Source organism: Fulmarus glacialis, unplaced genomic scaffold (assembly GCF_000690835.1).
Source record: "Fulmarus glacialis isolate BGI_N327 unplaced genomic scaffold, ASM69083v1 scaffold27583, whole genome shotgun sequence".
In the NCBI taxonomy this organism is placed as follows: domain Eukaryota; kingdom Metazoa; phylum Chordata; class Aves; order Procellariiformes; family Procellariidae; genus Fulmarus; species Fulmarus glacialis.
In genome coordinates, this window is record NW_009202740.1 from 1 (window position 1) to 22,756 (window position 22,756).

The 22,756-nt window shown below is 38.4% G+C and overlaps 1 protein-coding gene across 1 annotated transcript; it reads left to right on the plus strand.

Moving 5' to 3' along the window:
• Positions 1 to 985: 985 nt before the first annotated feature.
• On the plus strand, positions 986 to 22,572 carry LOC104070809 (phosphatidylinositol transfer protein beta isoform-like; the record flags this gene model as incomplete). The annotated part of the gene is made up of 8 exons (XM_009574413.1): positions 986 to 1,060; positions 2,420 to 2,450; positions 3,328 to 3,473; positions 4,697 to 4,788; positions 5,379 to 5,386; positions 6,653 to 6,727; positions 7,908 to 7,991; positions 22,465 to 22,572. Coding segments are annotated over 8 exons (619 nt in total), but the record flags the coding sequence as incomplete, so codon positions are not given.
• Positions 22,573 to 22,756: the final 184 nt, after the last annotated feature.

Below are 22,756 nucleotides of genomic sequence, written 5' to 3' on the forward strand. Positions count from 1 at the left end.
GCCGGCCCGGGGCGCGGGTCTGCTTTGTGCGTCTCTGGCGTTTCCACCGCTTCCACGTCCCGTGCCTGCAGCTTTAGGTACCTGCTTGACACCAAGGGACGTGCTATTGCCTTTGCACGCACCTGAGCGTGCGCTGGCAGTCGGGGCAATCCTGACTTGTAACCCCTGCCCCGGAGCACATCAGTTCTGTCCCCGCACAATGAGTTCCTCAAACTCGTTCCCTTGGGGCTGGTGTTCAACCAAGGCAGCAATGTTGATGTGTCCCTGTAAAGCTGAGAGGCGTTTTTGAATTGGGACCCCCTTCTGCTTAAAAAGGAGCTCGAGTGGCAGTGGCAACAGTGCTGGAGCGTCTTTCATTGCTCTGCAGTTATCTGTTCTGGTGGTGTCGGGAACTCGTGTAGATCTCTCCCGTAAAGTCTTCTGCAAGCAAACCACTGGCTGGTTTGTTCTCCCCCCATGACATTTGGCTTTAAATTACCTCAAAGGCTAGTAATGTGTAGCCTCTGCTGTGGTAGTAAAGGTGATGTGTAGGTTCAAAACAATAGAAAGTAGGAGGTGTGTTTGTTAGGTCCCAAACAGGCTTCCAAGAATACTTCAAAGATTTACCTAACCTTCAGAGAGTGAGTGCAAATGGACAGGACTGAGGTACCAGTGCTGTATCTGGCAGCGAGGCATGCAGAGCCGAGTGTCCCGCTTTTCTTGCGTTTTAGCAAGAGCTTGCACCAGTCCTTGTAAGAGAAGCTGTCTGTCTGTCTGTCTTGCATTTCCTACAAGATAATGGTGGGCTGTGTACTAATTTATAAGTTCTCATCAGATTTCTTTGCTACTCAGCTCTTTTGAATTATTGCATTGTTTGTCTGTCCTTGAGTTTAAAAAAAAACTGTTCCTCACAATTCTTTCCTTTAATTCCTCACCTTTCCTTGTACCTGTACATTTGCTGTGTTTTACTGGTTATACTCCTGTTTTACATATTGTCCTGTTAAAGGCTAAAGCTGAAGTTGCCCAAAAATCTCCTAGACTGCCTTGCAAGCCACAAATGTGTCCTCTCTATTGAAATCGGGTATTGAAGTCAGCATTTGCTAATGCCAAGACAGGTGTCTTCTGTCCCTGTTGGTCTTGCTAGCCAGCTTTAAAAACAGTTTAAGGACTTTTGTATCAGGTAGAATGAGATATAATAGGGCTCCCTATGGGAGTTTTATTTTGACTGCTATTTGGCCATTCTGTGTTTGGATGCAAGCTCTGCTTTCAGCCTGACACTTGCCAACATTTGAGGCTGATTATGTTTTTCTCGGTATCTCTCTGAAGGTTTCACAGTTTAAATAAAACTATTTCAGTGAGGCACGTAGTAGACTAAAATAGAAAAATCTTTATCCAGTAAGGGATAAAGAAGAAGTTGTGTGGAAATTGCAAGACTGAATTTGATCCGCAGGGGTGATCGTTTTCAAGGTTGCTGCATTTTCTGCCGTACAGGGAGGGTGCAGGGCACTCAAGCTGCTGAAGTAATTTTCATAGTAGTACCTAAGCAAAAGCATATCAAACTCACTGTTCACCAAGCGCGGTCACAGCAGGGGGTAGCAAGAGTTGAATCAGCTAACTATAACTTAGTTTCTCTCTAGAACAGTAAATGGGCTTAATTTATATTCATGCTTTCAGGAGGATTGTGTTGCATTGAATCCTAATGGTCATAAGGTTTTCAGTAAAGGAGGTAGCATCACTTAAAAGCCCTAGGAACAATGCAGTTGTTCTATGATGTTGTTTTGCAACAATAATGATTTGCATAGTCTTTGTCCATTTTATTATGTAAGATGAAACTGAAAAAGACTGTCTGTGCAGTGTACTGTTGCTGTGAAACATCGACTTCTGCATCCCCTGACGTTGCTGTTAACTGTACAGTGTATTGTATTAGAACTAACCTGTTTGTCCAAAACGCACTTGCTTCTGCCACCTAGATGGGATATGAGCTGTGGTTGCTTTTTAAATGATTCATAACTGCTGTAATTGCCAAAATTCATTTGTAGGCTCTGAGGGCCTGTGCATTTGTCCTCCTTTTAAATTGTACACACAGGACTGCTTACTGTGTAAGACATGAAGAAAGCTCACACCTCAAAGTTTAAACAAATTCAGCACAATACAAAGTTATGGTAGAGCTGGAAGTAGGTCCTAGATTTCCTGGCTCTTCTCTGCAGCTTCTAACGTTCTTAACCCTTCTTTTTTTTTCTTTTGTAACATGTCTGTCATTGAATTTTACTTGGGTTTGTTGCATTATATCCATGCAGCCTTACTGTCACAGAGCAAAAGAAAACTTGAATTAACTCATTTTGACACTTCCTTCTTGAATGTCTTTGTTACAGTTGGTATCTCTTATCTGCAGGTGAAGCTAATTATTCATTTTGTTGAATTTGCTCTTTTCCTCTTTCAGCCGAGTGGTTTTACCTTGCTCAGTGCAAGAGGTATGTCCTCATCCTACCTGCTTTTGTTTTGGGATGATGGGTGGGAAGATGCTAGTGTCTTACTTAAATCTGACTAGCCTGGGTCCAAATGTTTCCTGTGCTGTGCACCCACCAGTCTGCCACAGGTAAGTTACCACATGTGTAAGCCACCAGCCAAGCAGAGTTAACCTCTTGCAGATCAGTGAATTTCAAAGGAGGCAAATGCCTGCAGGCAAAGAACCTTTAGTTGTTTGTGAGCCACTCCACAGCTTACAAGCAAGAAAAGAAAGTTGTGCAATTCTGCACTGCAGCAGAATTTTCCTGCATGACTCCAAGCCTTTTCCTAAAGGCAAAGGTAGGAATCATCTTCCGAGATCTGAAGCCAGCAATTTAAATGGCACTGAGATATATTTAAATGAAAGTCACAGTAGGATGTCTAAACATACTTCTGAGGGAAAATGTTATGCTTGCTTTCTTCTACAGTTTGCATTTTATGGGTCCTGTGAGGGCAGTATCTAGTTGGTTAAAAGTATGAATTCGGGAGGCTCAGGGCTGGAAATCAGTCATTTTAAAATCTCGTAAACTAAAAATTATATTTCTTTTATACAGTCTTTGCTTTTAGGGTGAGAAAATTGAAGAATAACGTATTTGGTGTGCTATACCAAAGCGTTGCATTAATGTGAAACAAGCTGAGTATAGATCTAGTGCTTTGAATGACAGATAAATTTTGCCAGCAGATTGTCATATTTTTACTAAGTATTTTTTAATAGTGTATTTTACTTTCCTGATAATTTTGTTTGTACTACCAAATTTTCACTGGAAACAGCTAAATTTTTTTTTTGCATTAAAACTTTTGGCTAACTTGAATATTGAAATTTTACTTCTCTTAACTTCTCAGTATCAAGTTGGGCAACTTTATTCTGTGGCAGAAGCTAGCAAAAATGAAACAGGAGGTGGTGAAGGAATTCAAGTCTTAAAAAATGAGCCTTATGAAAAGGATGGCGAGAAGGGGCAGTATACTCACAAAATCTATCATTTAAAGAGGTGAGAAAAGCATTGATACATACTGTGGTCACTTCATGTTGAGCGAGAAATGTTTAAAAGTGAGAGCAGCCTTCCATTGTTTACTCTTCTGGGGTACTTGTGTTTTTCTACCACTCTTTAATTTGCTGAATTGTGCATGAATGCTCTGGTGAGTGGGAAAACATGTGAAATACAGTGGATTTTAAATATGTGAGATAAAGTAATGGAGAACAATGCAAAATGTGAATAGGCAAATGCATCTCTAAGTAGAAATAATTTGAATCCTTAGTATATAGCCGAAATAATGGGTTGGTATCACAGATGCTTTGTAGGATAGCCCAAAGGACAGGAGTGTTGATACAGAAGGATAAAGAAAAGGAGAATGGTTATTGCATTGTAAAGGAAGAACGTTCTTATATGATCTGGTATTTAAGGAGGCGTTCTTATTGCCTGAATGCTCTTTAAAAACACTCTAAAAGGCATCACACAAGTTCTTATGGTGCAGTAGGGTAACATTGTTCTGAGAGAGAATGAGTAAGGTAAAGAATATTTTCAGAAGTTACGTGCATTGCAGAGTGGGTAAAACCTGGGATATCTGGAAAACTGACCCAAATGGGGTCTGAATCTCTAGGGATTTACAGTCGATGTTACTTCAGAGGGCTGCAATACCGTAAAGACAGCCATGTTGTTGGAATTGGTAATATGTTGCCAAGTTGTGAGGATTAGTATTCCAAATGTTTGTAATTGGGGAAAAAAAGATCTAAAAAGTTGAAGAACTGAATATGTTTGCAGTTGGCTGCAGTTTTCCTCTTCAGGCGTGGTTGAAATTGTTGAATGGCCTTCCATCCAGGCTGCAGGTCAGTCAAGTTACAGGCTTGCATACTGATGCACCTGCAGTTTTGCTAGAGTTTGGAGGTGAGATCTCTTGGGCAGTGCCCTCCTCAACAGTTGTCTTTGATGTTCTTGAAGAGAAAAGAAAGCACAGCTTTCATCGTGATCATAGCGCTTCCAAAATTATTTCTAGCTCACTCTCAGTTATCTTATTCCCTTCACCATTTTTTTTCTTAATTATTTTGTGATCAGTAACATTGTTGGAGTTCCTGCATATTTAGCTGTGAATAACTTGTACATCATAACCTTTAAAGTGCTTAGGTAGAACACACCTTTCTTAGAGTGAAAGAAATCAATGAGGAATTTCAGCTGGCAAAAATTTTAAAAATGTTGTCAATGTTTGTTTTTCACAGTAAAGTTCCTGGTTTTGTAAGGATGATTGCTCCAGAAGGTTCCCTAGTGTTCCACGAGAAAGCTTGGAACGCGTATCCCTACTGTAGAACAAGTAGGTCTCCCGTTGTGTGTTTTGCTGTCAGTGTTCAGTTGAGGGATGGTCTTAAATGGTTTAGGAGAAAAGAGGTTGCCATCAAGTGGAAAATATATTTCAGATTTTAGTGTTGTGTTCGTGAGATCTCTTCTGAAAAGGAGAGCTGCTTCTGAAGAGCAACCTCAATGGGCCAGTTTACTGGTTCCTAGAGTCTTAGTATTCAGTGTCCCCAGGATAAGACTGAAGAGGTGATTCTATTAAGGTCTAGAACAGAGCCTGTTTGAAAAGAATTTAATTCTTCATAGTCTGTTAGATAAGGTGACTGCTTTATTTTAATACTTTTAATTGCGTAAGTTCTAAGAGTAGGCTCTATTCTTTTGGGTTTTTGTTGAATGGTTTGAAGTGTCTTATAGTGAACTTGTTAAGGCTAGCAAGTCAAAGTCTGCTGAACTCTGCTGACTTGATGCACACGAATGCTATTAGACTAATTTTGAATGTTTCTTATACTGTAAAGCAATCATTATATGTGAGACTTTTCAGAAATGATTGTATCTAATAACACTTTGTGTTTCCTTTTTATTTTCATTGCGTGTGTTTCCAATGACCAGTTGTGACAGTGAGTATTTGAATTACTATCAGTCCTATGTTGGTTTTTTTGAAATATATTTTATCTGTTATTACTGCTACAATTGACTCTTACTCTAGCAAGCTAGCTCCAACTTTTTATACATGCCTTGCCAGGGTTCCTGGCATAGAGCTCCTTGTTGCTTTATTTGCCTGCACTTGGCTATAATTAGAAAGAACTGTAATTTGTCAGAGAAATGCTTTCATTTTTTACATCTTTTTCTGCCTTTACTTACCATTACAGCTGCATAATGTCTGTCCTGGTAAGAATGCTAAAAAAAAAAAAAGCTAAAAAAGGAAAAAAAAAGAGCCAAATCAGAGGTTTCTACACTTGTGAATGCAGGAAGTGCAATGAAATAAAATCAGTCCCTAACTGTCTGAAATCCTATTTCTGTAAGATGAAAACCTGCCTCAGTTAAAATGGGTTAACCGAGAATCTAAATGGATCGTCGTAGCTGGGGGCTTGGGGGCTTCTGGTTTTTATTTAAGATGCATGGGAAAGAGATCATTAAGACTTTATTTCCCTGTGTATATATTTTGGTGACCTGTTTAAGGAAGCTTATAAGTTTAATGTTAAATTGCTTTATCTGCTCTTGCAAACTTGATTTAGATCGTCACTAGGTGGATGCAACGTAAGGAGTAACAAATGAATTTGTGAACTGTTTAGCTTGACTCATCGTGATACGTATACATACTGGTGTATGCTTGCTTTCTTCTGAAATTAGAAGTGTTCCTTCCTAGTCTTTAGACACACAATTTAGCGGTAGCTGGACCTTTATGATCATAGTTATGCTCTACAGGAACATCTAATGTTTATTGGCTGTTACCCCTGCCTCTCAGAATAGTCTCATTTATTAAAAATTTCATGCAAATGTATTTTAATTGTTTTGTCTTAACTGCAGTATTAATAATTTGAAAATTACTTGAACATAGAGGTAGAGAATTTCAGGGTTGAGGAAGAAGGATGGTAAATGACAGTATTACTTCTATTTGTATGCACAAAGTTAGAGTTGGATTTCTCAAACATGACTGGTTTTAATTTGGTACTTACTGCTGTAGCTGATACTTAAGATTTAGAAACTAGTTATCTTATTGTACTTATTTCTGTGTGTAGGTAAGGGGGCTGTTTCTTTTATAATTCAAATAGAATGTGTTGCTAGTCAGAGCTTAGTAGTGACTTACATGTAAATACCATTTATCTAAAATTTAAGCAGAGAGGTGTACTCAGACTCATGCTTTTTGATTTTAATTCTTACAGAACGAATACATGAAAGATGACTTCTTCATAAAAATTGAGACCTGGCATAAACCAGATTTGGGGACATCAGAGAACGTGAGTTGGGATTTGGATACCAAGCATTAGCAATATTTTCAACACATAGTCATCCAGATAAAGTATTCTATACCTGGTAATGGTGGATAATTACTGCATAAAGTCAAAGCCCTACCGATAATTAACGTAAAACAAGACAAGCATTATTCAAATCCTTCTAAGGTGGTCAAACTGTCTCATCTAACGAGATGCAAGAACACCTGACCTCATGTTTTATGTTGAGGTGAATGCAGATGCTTGATTCTCACCCAAATATTTAAACAGGTTTTCAGTAAGTTCTTTTTAATTTCATGTTCTTTTACCTTAGACATGCTAGTGCTACTTAAGCTGACAAGTTTGTTTGAAAACGGGTTTCACAAGGCTATTGGAGTTTATCTGTGTACACTTCTGTAGAGTTACGTGTTGAAGCTGCTTCTATAAATTTTCCAGGCTGGCGATGCTCTTGTTTTCCGCCCTAGACAGTTGACTCAGTTCACAGGTCTCTTCAGGAGATTTTTTCATCTATAGTGACAAACATATTTGTAAACCATCCACAAAGGAATAGTTGTTGTATATTTTCAGTGCTTGGATGAACTGTAGCACTGGATGTGCCACAAAGAAGGACAGTATTTCTTAGACAGCTCTGCTTGCTATAATTGTAAGCTTAGGCATGCCTAACAGACTACAGGTGTGAAGCTGACTACATCTTCAGACCTTTATGTACCTTCATACCACACAGAGTTCATCTGGTCCATATTAAAGGCAGCCCTATAATTTAGGGAACCTACTAGATTTAGTCAGGTTATTGAAACCTGCCATATTTGCACTTTGGAATTTGTGCAGCTTCTTTCTAGATCAAAAAGCTCATGCAGATTACTGAATGGGTAATGTTTCTAATTAGAACTTGATTTCATTAGCGCTAACAAATGTGACAGAAGAATACAGCTTAATCTTAAATCCAGGTTGCCTGAATGCACAAGAAGTGAAGGCTTTGTGCTGGTTTAAAATTGGTTAGTGAGTAAATTAAACTGTAACTGTGGAGATTATTCCCTTTTAGAAAGGCAGAGGAAGAAAGGGTAGGTTTTGAGAACACTGCCTTTATGAAGTCCAGAAAAAATCCATGGCACGCATATGTAGTGCATAAGGTGCACCACTGTGTAAGGTGACAGCATGGAAATAATTCCTTTTTCTCTTTTTGCAGGTGCACAATTTAGATCCAAACACATGGAAGAGTGTTGAAATTGTCCATATTGACATTGCAGATAGAACTCAAGTAGAACCAGGAGTAAGTAAATGCTGTGTTACTGGGATATGGATGTAGCATGCAGCTAATTCCATTGATGCTTTGTGTTGATTGTGAATAAACTAAAATGGTATGGATTTTACCCAACAGAGAATTGAAAATTATCTTGAATAGCATAATTCATTCCAAAGTTCCAACACTTAGTAAATATATTTACAACTTCAGTCTACTGAATTTGACTTCTAGTTGCACAACTAAGACATGAAGGGCAACAGACTTTTGGCACTTTTTACTTTTAATTGCAGATCAAGTAATTGATTTGGTCAAGCAAGCATTTGTGTGCTCATCTTGGTGTGTGAGACTAAGCACAAGAATCTATCCCAGCTGTCCTGCATGACAAAGCACGGTGTCTCCACCAAGCTACTCCTGTGCTTCTGCTGCTACTTCTTGGTTACAAATTCTTTAAATTAAATTCTGTCTCTCCACACATCCTTCACTCTGGGATTATGGCAATCTCAAGAGGATAATCAGGTTTTGCCATTGAAATCTAGACTTTTTTTTTAATTTTTAAACTTTGTTCATCAGAGTATTCTTAAGACATGAACTGCTCATCTTTTCTGAAAGCTGTGGGGTTACTTTTTCAGTTTTGTCTTTAGTGACTGCTTTGGCAAACGTAAGTGTCCTGGATACACCCAGAAGTCTATCCATAGGAGTCTGGTCTTTTCCCCGAGAACGTGAAGCTTAATATCTTGATATAAGAAGGAAAAATTTAGAAGGACAGATTTTATTAGTAAGAGCACATGGTTACTCAGTGAATTTGTAAGCAGAACATAGGTATAAATTTGGAAGGAGTGTCTTTACCAGGATTGTGTGGAGGGTGTGTTAGCTTGCTTACGCATGTGATGGAAGTAGGTGGCTAGATGAAGAAGTGAGTGTGGTAAAGTTTAGGGCTGGGCATGCACACTTTCAACTTGCCTTTTCAGTAGCACTTTGCACGGAAAAGACAGTGGTACCCTGAATGTGATTGTATCAAATTCTACTGAAATAAATACATGAAGGGATTTCTAGTTAAGCTTAATGTGCCGTGTTGAGATTTTGCTGACAGGACAAATGTAATAGTTCCTGTTCTTTTCCCATTTATTGTCAATTTTTTGTAACCAGCTCATAGTCATATGTTTGGGTTGTAAGGGACCTTCAAAGATCTAGTCCACGCCCCCTGCCATGGGCAGGGACATCTTTCACTAGATCGGGTTGTCTAAAGCCCTGTCCAACCTGACCTTGAACACTTCCAGGGAGGGGCCATCCACAGCTTCTCTGGGCGACCTGTTCCAGTGTCTCACCACCCTCATCATAAAAAATTTCTTTCTTATATCCAGTCTAAACCTGCCCTTTCTCAGTTTAAAACTGTTGCCTCTTGTCCTGTCACTACAGGCCTTGGTAAAAAGTCTTTCTCCATCTTTCTTATAAGCCCCCTTTATGTATTGAAAGGCTGCAGTGAGGTCTCCCCGGAGCCTTCACGTCTCCAGGCTGCACAACCCCAACTCTCAGCCTTTCTGCACAGCAGAGGTGTTCCAGCCCTCAGATCATTTTCATGGCCGTCCTCTGGACCCTCTCTAACAGGTCCATGCCTTTCCTGTGCTGAGGGCTCCACAGCTGGACGCAGCACTCCAGGTGGGGTCTCGTGAGAACAGAGTAGAGGGGCAGAATCACCTCCCTCGACCTTCTGGCCACGCTTCTTTTGATGCAGCCCAGGTTGGCCTTCTGGGGTGCAAGTACACGTTGCCAGCTCATGTCCAATTTCTCATAGTGTGTATCATTTATCTGAATAAGAAGGTAGGATATGTTGATTTTAGATGCTGGTCTGTGCAACTTTAGAGGGCAGCTTCACCGTAATTGTTTATGTGCCTGTCTCACTTCCTTGTTATTACTGCTGTTGCTTTCTACACATCTTTATCTACTAGGGTTGTTGTCTGGTTTGTTCAGTTGTAACAGCTGGCCTGTTCTATGTGCAGTCATTTATTTTTGGATAGTAGGAAAATGGTGCACTAATATCAACACTTACCAATTTGTGTTTACACAATAAATTTGATTGTCTTGGTTTTGTGCAAGGAGATGTTCTTTATACTATTCAATTATTATTTTCTGAAAATAAATGCTTGGATATCCTGCATAGTGGGGAGAGGACTCCTTTGCAGGAAAGTAGAGGAAGGGAGGGGAAAAGCTGTGGTGTGTGAACGGGAGAGGTTTCTGCTTCATAAATTTCCATTTGCATTACCAACATAGGTGTATAACCTGCACTGTTGCTTAACTGATGTTTAACAGATGATCTGTGGATTTACATGTGTGAAAATACGTTGTTTGGAGGACCTCCCTGTAAACCAAATTAAATGTGTCTTGCCTATTTTAATGTAGCGAGGAATCATTTTGCTGCCCCTTGTTCTTTCAGACATTCCATATGACCTTAGAGCTGAACTGGCAGGTAAATTTATGTTGTGCATTCCCTATTCCATGCCTGGAATTGTGGCAGACAACTACAATGCTGTCATCTGTCAGAGTGCTTGCTTGATCACAGTATGTGTAAACAAAGGGTTGTGCTTATTACTGTGTGTTGAACTGAAGTATTTATTCTGTTTGAGGTACTCTTAGTGAACAGCACTGCTTATGCTGTATGCCCTCTTGCACTATTAGATTACATGGCCTGCCTTTGATATTACCGGTTTCCTTTGTACTGAAGACTGACAGATGGTGATATGCTAAAAGAAGTTATATGTCCTGTTAGTGGCCAGTAGCAGACACTTGTAGAGGGATAAGAAACTTGGGGAAGTATAGAATACTGGAAGCTGGGAGATACATATCTCTGAAAGATCAATCTGTATTTAAAGGACTTTCAGAGCCCGTGGTTATATCTGGCCTATTGCATTTATTAGCCACTTATATGCCCATGAGCACATCTAATCCATTTTTGAACCTATTTACACTTTTGACCTTTATGGCATCACGAATTCTGTAGAGTGTTAGAATGTATGGAGAAAAAGTACTTCCTTTTTCCCTGACTGATAATTTAATTCATTGGGGGGGATGTTTCCTATTTATATTTTCTGCACAATTTATCTTACAGATTTTGATCATATTTTCTTTTTCTTCCCCCACCTCCTCTTTAGCATATCTTTCCAAGCTGAGGGTCCTTATTTTTAAGTCCATCTTCAAGTGGAAGCCATTTCATATGTGGAAGTCCTTGGACTGTATTTTCAGTACATTATCCTCTTTTTTTTTTTTCTTTTTTCTTTTGTGTATTTGACCTACAGAGTATCAAAACTGTGAGTGCAGAGTGGTTTAATCCAGTGTCTTAAGTCTCTTCTGATGTATCTACATTCTCTTTCTTTTTTTAGTAACTTCTAACACCATTTACTTTTTTAGCAAATATTTTGAGCAAATATTTTCAAATTCAGTCTCACAGTGTAGCCCACATTGTGTAGGAATACCTGGGACTGATTTTCACCATGTGATTCAAATTTTCATTTCCATTTCATCTCCCAGAAGTTCAGTTTTGCAAAGTCCTGACTTTATTAAACAAAGACTGACTTTGTACTCAAACTTTTATGCAAACTTTGATAACTCTGAGTCATCTGTAGGCTGACACCCTTTCCACTCTGCTTGTTTGCCCCCTTTCCTAGACAGTTAAGGATTGATTACTAGAAATTCTGAGACCCACATTTGTAGTCTCTTCTGTTATGAAAATTTATCTTTGTTTTCTCTCTTTACTGCTTATGACTCCATGAGAAAGATTTTCCATTTATGCTAATATCTTTATGAAGTTAGGTAATGGAACTTGAGGATTTTTTTTTTTTTTTTTTTTTTTGGAAGTTCAGCTACATCATAGTAACAAAATTGCCCTGATCTACAATGCTTACTTTATGCCTTCAGAGAAGGCTGCGGGGTTTGGAAAGTAAATGTCCCCTATGAAAGCATTAGCTGTTTTCCATGGATTCTGTTTGTCCAGAGGTTCTTTCCTACAGTTTCTTTGTCTTTGTTCAGTGATATTAGAGCAGTCACTAGTTCTGTTGGGTAGTTTCTGAAATCATGTGCGTTGTATGGTGCTTTTTTTTAATGTTATGATGCTTGTTGTTTGGGAATTATCATTCAAAGTGGCTGGGTGGGTGTTTTGGTGGGCTAATTTTTTTAGGGAGAAGGAGTAGTCAGTGTTGCTGAAGGAAAGTTTTATTTGTACGTTTATTTTCTCAGTCATAGTTTTGCCTGGAAAAGCAACCCAAATGTACTATCTTGGATAACAGCATGACTGAAAGAATGAAACTACATTTATAAGATCTAGCAATTTTGGTAAAAGTTTTCATATATTCAAGATTTATCCTTGTGTTCAGTGAATTAACCTTGTCCAACCCATTGTAGTGTGGCAGTTACTTTAGTTTCAGAACTACAATCAGCATAAATATAAAAATAGTAAATTTCTTTAAGATACTAATGGCGTGCATATGCTAACTCATGCTCATTTAAGTATGTATAGAAATAATTTGGCCGACATCTGTGCCTTTATTTAGATACAAATTTAACCCTGCTCTCTCTTAATCAGCTCCAGCATACAATCTATGTAGCTTTATATGATTTGTATACAAAAATCACTTCCCAGGAGAGTAAAACTTTTTAAAGAGTAAGCAGAAGTGAACACTCGATTAACATCAGAAGAGGCTACGTTTTTGGAAACAATTTGTAAGAAAGTAGAGTGGAGTGCAAACAAAGAAATTGAAATCAGGTTTATAGCTATTTTTGTACAATAAAGAAATTAAAAGTCTTGTTCTAGGTCGTAGTGGATCTTCATTATATTACTTGAAACAAAACTCTAAAAATACAATTTTATACAGATCTGTCAAATTACTGAACGCATGCATTAAGTACTAGAGATACAGGATTTCTATGTGCTGTGCAGTAAGTACTATCCCTTATTCTACAGTTTGAAGAAATACAGTGGAATATAGGAAATGCTCTTCTTTTGTAGTCTGTAAAAGTGTGTTAAAGATTCTTGAGTGAAAGAGCTGTTTTTCTGATAGGTGGATCTCTCCCATTTTGGACTTAACTTGTCATGTGATAGGCATCTAAAAAGTCCATATTATTAGTCCAGAAGCTTAGTATCATCATGCGTTTTATTGGTAACAGTCTTGGAACATCTTATCTAGGTTATAAGGTTGACTCTGTGTATTAGCAAAAGGATCAGAATATACCTCTTAGTTTCTTTTAAAAAATCAAGAACATTTCATTCTGAAGAAGCATGAGAAAGCCCTATTGACTTAACCCGGGTTTTGGTTGGACTTCAGTTCTGCGGGGCTGTTTTGTTTTGGTGTCCAGGTGAGGCGGGTATGTGGATGTACAGACCACTACTGGTGCTCAGCTGGTGGATGATAACTTGATGACTTTGGATCATGTGGTCATATCTTTATTCAGCAGTTGTTTCTCAAGTCTGGTGAAGCTCCGTTGTGAAACTGCCTTAAGTGTTTACAGTCTGGCCTACAAAACTGCTGTGTATTGAAGAATGCTACAACGGCTATGGGTATGGAGTGGTCAGTCTTTTTATTATAGCTGCTGCTGAGGAACGCCCAGTGACTTAAAATACTTGAGAGATCCAGGGTTTTGTGGATCCTGTAATTTCATTGACTTGTTTAAGAATACATTAGTGATCAGGATTCAGTGTCTGGTGCTCAGAGCACCCCCTGAAGGTGACCCTATGGGTGTGTCCCTGATCACTAGGGCTCCCTGAGGTGCCAGTATCCAGAGATATGTGGAAAACAGACTGACTGCTACAGACCTGACTTTTCGCCCCAAAGTGTGTTTTCTGCTTTGCCTTGGACGTTTGTATTCTTGAAAAAAGCTCGTCTGAATTATTGAGTTTGAATAGATGAACTGTTCAACCTCCATCAGTACTTCTTTAGAATAAAGGTGCAAAGGATTAAGTGCTTGCCCAGGTGATTGTTAGATGGCCCTGTTACGTTTTCCCAATCTTTAGCCTGCTTACAGAAACAGCCTTTCTTCATATTGGGATGTATTTTACTGGTTTAGAAAATAGAATAACTTCTACACACTTGAATTTTGCTTAATTCCTTCAGTAGTGCCCATGGCTTGCTGTTTTAAGTGCGCATCTTAAACTGCACATCCTGTGGAACAACCTATGTATGTATAAATAGGACTTATTTCTAGCTTACTAGTGTTTTCCTCCCGTTTCTGTTTTCTATCCCCGAACTAAGGCGTTTTTCATACTGTCCTGGGTGCTTATAAATCTTCGTATCTTCCAGACTGTCTTACAAGACCTTTAACTTCTAGTACATAGCACAACACTGCAGTGTACATCTGTGCTAATTTAACAAGGCTGATTTTATTTTTTGTTTGAACCTTGGCATTCTTTCAAAGGTGTTTTCATGGAATAGTTCACCTGATAGCTGTCCTGTAGCTACAGGACTGTTCAGGAGGTGGGAATGACTGTAAGACATGTTATTAAAAGCCATTTAGCTCAACCTACCCAAAAATTCATGAATGCTTTTCTTGCGTATCAGTTAAGTGTACAGTAGTGCTGGTGATTGTTTCAGTTATGAGACTTGGGAATCATGCAGTGAGTTGGGAATATGACATACTTTGATCAACCTGATTTTGATCTTTTATTGTGCTGTGAACGAGTAATCACAGAGCTATGGATCATATTGGAGAAAAGTGCTAGTATGCGTGTCCTTCCACAGTCAACCTTATATGTGTTTTCTGCTAAATAATACTGATAGTATGTATGTTCTCCTGTTTAAAAAACTAATGCAATATTGAGTTGAAAAGCCAGAAATTGTGTCCACCTGCCTAGTTAGTCTTATGCCACTCTGTGTTCAGGAAGCTTTTTTCTTGAATTTGCAGATAAGGCATCAGACTTGTATCATTTTTACGTTAGGTTCTGAAAGTTTTCTTAAAATCATTCTGTCCCGTATATATGCTTTCAAGTTTTATACTACTTGGTAGAGTGAACTATGAGCTATCGGCAATACTATTACTACTTTTATCAGGTCTTATAAATGAGAATGAGAATTGTAAAGCAGCACCCAGATTCTGGATTTGTTGCGATTATTACTTTATTGTATGTGGTTCAGTCTATCTAAATAATTCTTTATAATAGTTTGTTGCATTCACGCATATTATATTGAGGTTTTGAGCAGAAACTGCCTATGAAATGATATTTGTGTATTTCTTCGAAATGTTTTTTAGCTCCTCTATATTGTTATGCTGCTGCGTAAAGATGTTTTGCCTGTCCAGCTTTCAGGAGGGCTTCAGGGTTTTTTAGCTGTAATATTTGTTCCAACAGCTGCCTGTTTTTCTTCCTAAGAAGGACTTGTTGCTGTCAGGAGTTAAGCTTTTGCTGCAGAGATATTTTCCTTAAACTCTGCAAAGAACTGTTGTTTATTTGTACTTTGGCTCTAGTCCAGTCTTCTTCCTTGCGTGCTGGTATGGTTTGTGTATTGAGAAGAGTTCCTACAATGCTTTCTTGTCCATCTAGATTTTAATCTAGACAGGGGTTTTTTTTCTGTCCTTAACAGGATTGGGGTTAACTGAGCCCTGAAAGGTCTTGGTTCAAAGCTTCTGTATGTGGTCTCTAGTATAGAAAACTTTACCATGACTCATCTATTTTCTTTGAATTTTTGTTTTCACTCCTACATTTTACCTATAGATAACATTTTTTCCAAGTGTTTCCACTTATATGTGGGTCCTAAATGCAAGAGCACAGTTGCTTTTTACCTATGTTGCTTTTTACCTGTGCAGTGAGAGGTAGGATGGCAGATAACGTCCGTATCATGTGGACTTGGGTGTCCCTATGGTATCCAGTCAAATAATTCCGTGACATAAAACAGGCAGATCAAAGTTGTGTATGTAGGTGAGTTTAAATGCCAATACGCCAAAACAAAGATTGCATAGGCAAGCAAAGTTCTTACCTTAGCAAGTTTTCTGATCATTGTGTATTTGAAAATTTGCATCCTACAGCGCATTTCTATAAGCTTGTGTGGTATATACCATAACATACAGGTATGAAGTACTTATGGTACGAGATACCACAGGTTTTGTTAGTGAATGTGGTTTTTAATATTAAAGTTTTGGAGGATTTTGGATGAACAGTCTAATACTTGGAAATGGTGATGTTTGTTGATATTTTTGCTGTGCTTCTTTTTTTATTTTATTTTTTTCATGAAGAAGGTTGCAATGCAAATGTAGAAATCGCCAAATATATTTCACTTCAATCATGTGCAAGACCATTTATACTTCTGCATTATATTGAATGTGGAAGCTGTCTTTCTGGTGGAGAAAAAGCCTTGTTTTCTGAAGTTTTTTTAGCTTTCTTCAAGAAAGGATGCTGACTTCTTAAGTTTTGGGCTTTTTAATCAATATTTTATGTAGATTTCACATTGTAGTGCTTACAAAGGAAAGTAGATCCATTAAATTTTTCTGTTTATAAGCATGCTTGGAAGCATTTTATTGCAGATTTTTGACAATGCCTTATGGCAACTTGTAGTGAATTGAGGCATTTCATCTTTGGTGTGTGTTTAAACCTGGTTATCTTGCTGGTGCTGTGAGGCATGTATTAGTCCCGTGTAAGCTTCTTCTAAGTATGTTGATTCTTCCTGCCTGTTCCAGTTACTGGATACTACAGGACTATAAAGAGTGATGGCAGTTAGTTTGACGACAAGTTTAGAGTGAAGGGGTTTTGGTCTTTGAAACTGATTTTTGTCCTGGGTCTTATAAGCTAGTACAAAGGTACAGTCTAGTTACAAGTAATGTCACCTAGTCAAAATATGTGTACTTTATAATCTTATGCAGAGTGATTCATCCAGCTTCCTGTAGATTTTTCTTACTGGCATTGACGTTTTCAGATTGGACCAGAACAGTGTGCTTTTTCAGTAGTCATCCACACGGTATGTTAAGGAAGGTGAAAACATCCACTCTGCTGCTTGCTCCCCCTGCTTCCCAAGTGGAACAGGTGTAGGAAGGGCTAGTTAGGCAGCAATTACATTCAGTGTTGTCTAATTGGAACCAGAAGGCATGACAAATAGTATAAACATAACAATTGTGATATATAAATAATAAATATATTTATATAATACCGTGAAATAATAAGTATATAAATAATAAAATATAAATAGTAGAAACATAAATAATATTACAAACAAATTCACCATCTCAGCAATACTGTATTGTTACTATGACTATTATCTTTCTACTTTGGGAAGAGATGTTCTGCTTTCTATCTTTTTATGCATTTTGGTGCCTCTCCATGTTATTGCAGCCCAGACTGTTCCATGGGTCAGAAAATTGTTCACAATAGTCTAATTCCCTGTACTGCCTTTCCTAAAGTATAGCATTGACTAATAAATTGTGTTTTATTTTTCCGTTTTAATGATATGGATTGCACTTAATTAGAGATGGTTGTCGTTAAAATGAAGTGGTTCACTGCATTCTCTATATTGGGGCTTTCCATGGTAAATCCAGTGCTGATGAGCTGTGTTATCTGGTGTAATCTTTCTCTTTGACAGTTATGTAGAGTAATCTCTGCAGAGTGTGCCGTTGTAAAGAAACAGTCCAGCTTACATCCTACTCTTCATGAGATTGCGCTACTGTAGCTTTAGTAAGGAGTCAGAACTGCAGCTTATCTGTCCTTCTAGTGAACAGTTTGGAAAAAAAGTTTTATGGCCTAGAAACATGTGACTGTTGCAGCACAAACACATGAGCTCAGCCAAACACTGCCTATCATAAGGGAATTGGTTTTCCTTCAGTTAAAGATTTTCAAAAAATCACTCCCGTCTAAAAGATGCCTTTGCCTTCTTTCTTTCTTGATCATTATTGACCACAGATGGAGTTGGCAGTATTCTGCCTGTATTTGTGTTGAAAGTCGTTTAAAATTTTTGTTCTGGATTGCTGACAATTTTATCTGGTTATGGTTTTCAGCTTCTACTAGCTCCAGCCCCTAGCTACATGTATTCCCTCTCTGGTTTTACAGATTTCTGTATTTTATCCCTCTCGGTCTTTTCCAGGCTGAAGATTCATGGTGTACTTTGTTTGTTACTTGGATGGAATTGGTTCCATAATTAATCATTCTTGCTGTCTTTTGTATCTTTTCCACTTCTAATGTATTCTAGAGAAAAGGGTATCAAAAATTAATGTAATATTCAAAATACAGATATACCACAGAATTTTAGTGTCATAAGATATTTTGTGTAATGTTCTCTCCTGGTTTCCTAGTATCGCAGTGTATTACATACGTTGGGCTCATTTTGGTATTGTCCTTCTATTGCTTTTAGGTTTGGTCTGTTGTTCTCCGTAGTGATCCATGGAAGCACAACAGCAATTTCTTTATAATTATTGCACTTTCTTCTTTTTACCTCTAAAGAAAGCACGGAGATACTCTTTAACTATGAGACCATCCTAAATATGGTGTTGTCATACAATGCTGCGAGACTGTGCTTACAGCTGGGACAGCAGGCCAGGCAGCATCCTCTGGGTATCGCTAGTGCAAATGAAGTATATAGTATGGATATCCATGCCCTACACCACTGTGGTATGAGTGCGTGAGCTCTACCTTGGTAGGATATTCAGACAATCGAACGAAGAAATTCAGGGTTGTCTCTAATGCAGTACCTGGTTTTATTTACAAAACTGGCACTAAAATATGGAAGCTCTTGTGTTTTGTGGTTCTGTTTAGCACATCGCTACCCCAAAATGGCAGCAATACTCGTGCCAGGAATTAGTTATCTAGAACAAAACATTTACTGGAAAATTGTTTATCCATTCCTATAGCTTGATCCTTTTCTCAGTGTCTTCCATGCAGTGTTTGAGAGAAATTGTTGAAAGGCAGTCATAATCAGTAATTTAAAACATTAAATATATTTCTATAACAAATTCTGCTGTAGTATTTACATCTATTTCTTAAAGGTGATTTACTTGTAAAGAAAATGCCTTTTTTTTTTTTCCACCCAAGGATTGGGGGCGGGGGGGAAGCGTATCGCATTCAGCCTCCAGAATATGCAGGACCTGAGGATTCGAGTAGGTTACGGCTGTCTTCACCCACAGTATTTGGAAATAACTAATGAGATGAGAAGTCTACAGCTGGTGGCAAGCACTGTAAATTGTGTGCCCTCTGCTCACCTCCCCCTTCGGTTTCCTGGAGGAGACAGACTGCAAACAAAGCCAGCAGGCTGTCTTGCTCAGTGCTATTGCTCACATGCAGCAATAATTGAGAGTTGGGGCTGTATACTGCATGCTGAAGCGATCATACGTGAAGGAATATATTTGTTCTTTTTGATGTCTGTAAAAAGGACATGTGCTTTAGTCCAGTAAAATCATAAGTAAGTGGGTTTTTACTAAAATTCAGATGACAAATATTGCTATTAGTCTTTCTGCAATTATAGTAATTCGAGTGGACTTATATTTAGGTGTTGCTGAATTTAAATATTAATGTGCAATGCTGATTCCCCAAATTTTCCCTGTGAGGTAAAGTATTATCTTGGCACCTGTGGGAGCACCCTGCTAAAGTTGGCTAGCTGTTGTTTGGGTTCTTTAAATAAACATATTGTTTCAGTTTAGAGGGAGAAATAGAGGAAAATGCTATTTTGTGGAAGTTCATAAAACATATTGATTAGCAATGTGATTTAATGTCTTTTGACTCACTTAGATGTTTCTAGGAAATATTGGTTAATTCTTAAAGTATATATTTGAATGCTTAAATGTAAGTTTATCTGAATACCTATTAATGCTTTCTAGATATATTAATTACAGAATGGCTGGAAAAAAGTCCATTAAAAGGTTTCTTCAGCCTATTTTAATCCATAGTGTAGATAGGTACATTAAAAGAAATGGGAACAACGCAAAAAAATTGAGGAGAAGAAAGTATCAGAGAATAACAGCTGATTTTCTGTAAGTGAAATCAGATTCCTCCAAGAGGACCTCCTGGATTTTCCAGTTTCATCTACCTTGCAAAAAGTGCATTGTAAATGTCAAAATGGTTAGGAAAGCATTAATAACTAATTTGTATAGCCTTGCTCTGTGGATTTGGAATTTCAGTCTAGAAGTAGCCCTCGCTCCTCCGTGCTAATGAAAGAATCTAGATTTGAAAACTGGCGTGTTACACATGAAGTTCAATACTTCTGACAGCTGAAAAAATTAATTAATATAATAGCTCCTCAATTGTATATGCAGTAGTACCATCTGTTGAATTCAAGTTACATGAGTTAAACATGAAAAATAGGGAAATGGAGCTGTTTTGGGAGGGCTGAGGAAAGTTGGTTGGAATTCTTTCGCGTGGATTGTTTTTCCCAGGTTCGTTTGGGATCTTCCTGGTGAATAAATACGTAATCCCTTCAGAACAATGAGAGAGGGAAATACTTTTGCATAGTTCATAATTCATTAGTCACTAATTACTACAGGGTGCAACTGAGGCCAAGAATAGAAGTGGAGAGGAATACCCAGTTAATATGATCCTCTATAACAGGAGAGTTTATATCCTTTCCAGTAGAAAACCCCACAGAACAGGGAAGACCAAACTGTTCACTGCTTGGATTGTGTCGTGGTTTAACTTGGCAGGCAGCCAAACCCCACGCAGCCGCTCGCTCACTCCCCCTCCCTGGGGGGGCGGGGGGAGAATCGGAAGGATGAGAGTGAGAAAAACTCGTGGACTGAAGTAAAGATAGTTTAATAGAACAGAAAAGAGAAAATAATAATGATAGAATATAGAAAATGGGTGATGCACAATGCAATTGCTCACCACCCGCGCTGACCAATAATCAAGTAGCGATCGGTACTTCCTGGATCACGCCTACCATTCATATACTGAGCATGACGTCACATGGTATGGAATACTCTGTTGGCCAGCTGAGCTGGCTGTCCTTATTGTGTTCCCTCCCATCTTGTGTACCTAGCTCAGTCAGTAGGCATGGGAGCTGTCCTTGGACTAGGAGGGCACTTAGCAACAACTGAAAACATCAGTGTGTTATCAACATTCTCATACTAAATCCAAAACACAGCACTAGGAAGAAATATAACCCTATCCCAGCCAAAACCAGGACAGAGTGACAGCTCTGTCTTGGGTTATTTGCATCCTTCCATGAAGTGTCTGTTACTGGCCACTCAGACAGAGTTTTAGGTTAGAGTGGTCTCCTGTATAATGCTGTCTGACAATTCCTGCTCTATAATGTTACAGTGTCCGGGCTTATTTTACATGTGCTTATGTTCATGCCTTGTCTACAAGAACTTTTGTAACTCGTCGTCTAGGGAAACCAGTTCTCCAAAGCACACTGCTTCTGCAGTGGAGATGTAGTTAGATGATTTCAGTATGCTTCAGAAGAAACATCGAGATTTCAGTTTTAATATTCAGAGAGCCCTTTTTTTTAATTTACGTCTATCTTGCTGCTGCTAGTATTTAATTTTGAATATAGGGGGATGCTTTAGAATGGTAAAGGTTTAGTTTTAATTCATCTTAGAAGCAGTTTACAAACGTGATCCCTTGTGACAACTCTCTGATGCAGGAGTGAGGGGGGAATGCCAGTAGCTACTTTTCTGGTGGTATTTCTTTCATGCCGTGTTCTGCAAATTTTGTCCTCATTGAAATTTGTTTTTAAAAATGAGACCTTAAACTCTGCTAAACTTTCTTGGGCTTTTCTGTAGCACCCACCAACATTTGTTCTGCTTTAAAGTAACTTAAACTTTTATAGTTCTCTTAACTGCATGGGTGTAATGGTATTCTTAGGGTGATGTTTTTCATACATTGTGTAAACCTTATGTGTTCTCAGTTACTGAGGTCAGAGTTTTTAACCCTTTCCTAATTTCCAAAGTAGCATCTTCATCTAATAATCATTTTCACACCCCTCATCAGTAAAATTAAGTAAATCCATATGTTGGAAGCATTCGTCATCCTTCAACTCTATTGATACTTGCTTTTTTTCTGCAGTATATGACTTGGTAACCAGTGAAGTCTGCTGTAAAGCAGTGCCGCTCGAACTGCTGCCCTGCGCCCTCTCTGTGCTTAGCCTGGTAGTGTGTTTCGCAGATTGAGATTATGCAGTTTCTAATTTTGCAAGTTAGTTCACTTACGCCGCCTTCCCTTTCTGTTCTGCGTTCTCAGGAGTGGACATATGTTGCAGTTTAGATAATGTTAGCACACTAGTTTCTGTATTATTGCTTTCTCTTCCCCTCAAAAGTTTACAAAACCGATAGGATAATGCTTATGTCGCACAGTGCATAGCATAAGAAAATTCTGACCTAGAAGGCAGCCGTGGCATGCTATCGTAATATGGACAGATAATGAGCACCACTGATGATACGCAGTGAATGAGCGGGTGTGATGGAGTATTCAACACAAACTTAAGTCAACTAACTCCACCCATCCTGCTCCAGACCACTCAAGAGAATCAATTTGGTAGTCTTGAACAGAAGCTTAATACAATGGGATATTGAATCTAATTTTTTTTCTGACTCTCAGGGTTTTTTTATATTATAGGATTACAAAGCTGATGAAGACCCTGCGTTATTCCAGTCGGTTAAGACGAAGAGAGGACCTTTGGGGCCAAATTGGAAGGTACTAAGAACTGATGTTACAACCTTATGAAGTCTTTATCAGCAGAAAAAAATAGTTCACGGTTCCTTAGAGACTAGGACTAGCAATGTTAGTCTTAAAACAGAGGGCAGAAATTCAATACTACTTTTCTTTTTTGTATTCAGTTAAAATTCCAGATGTGTTAGTAAGCAAAGGTACTGTCTGCTACTTGTTTAAAATCACTACTAAAACCAAA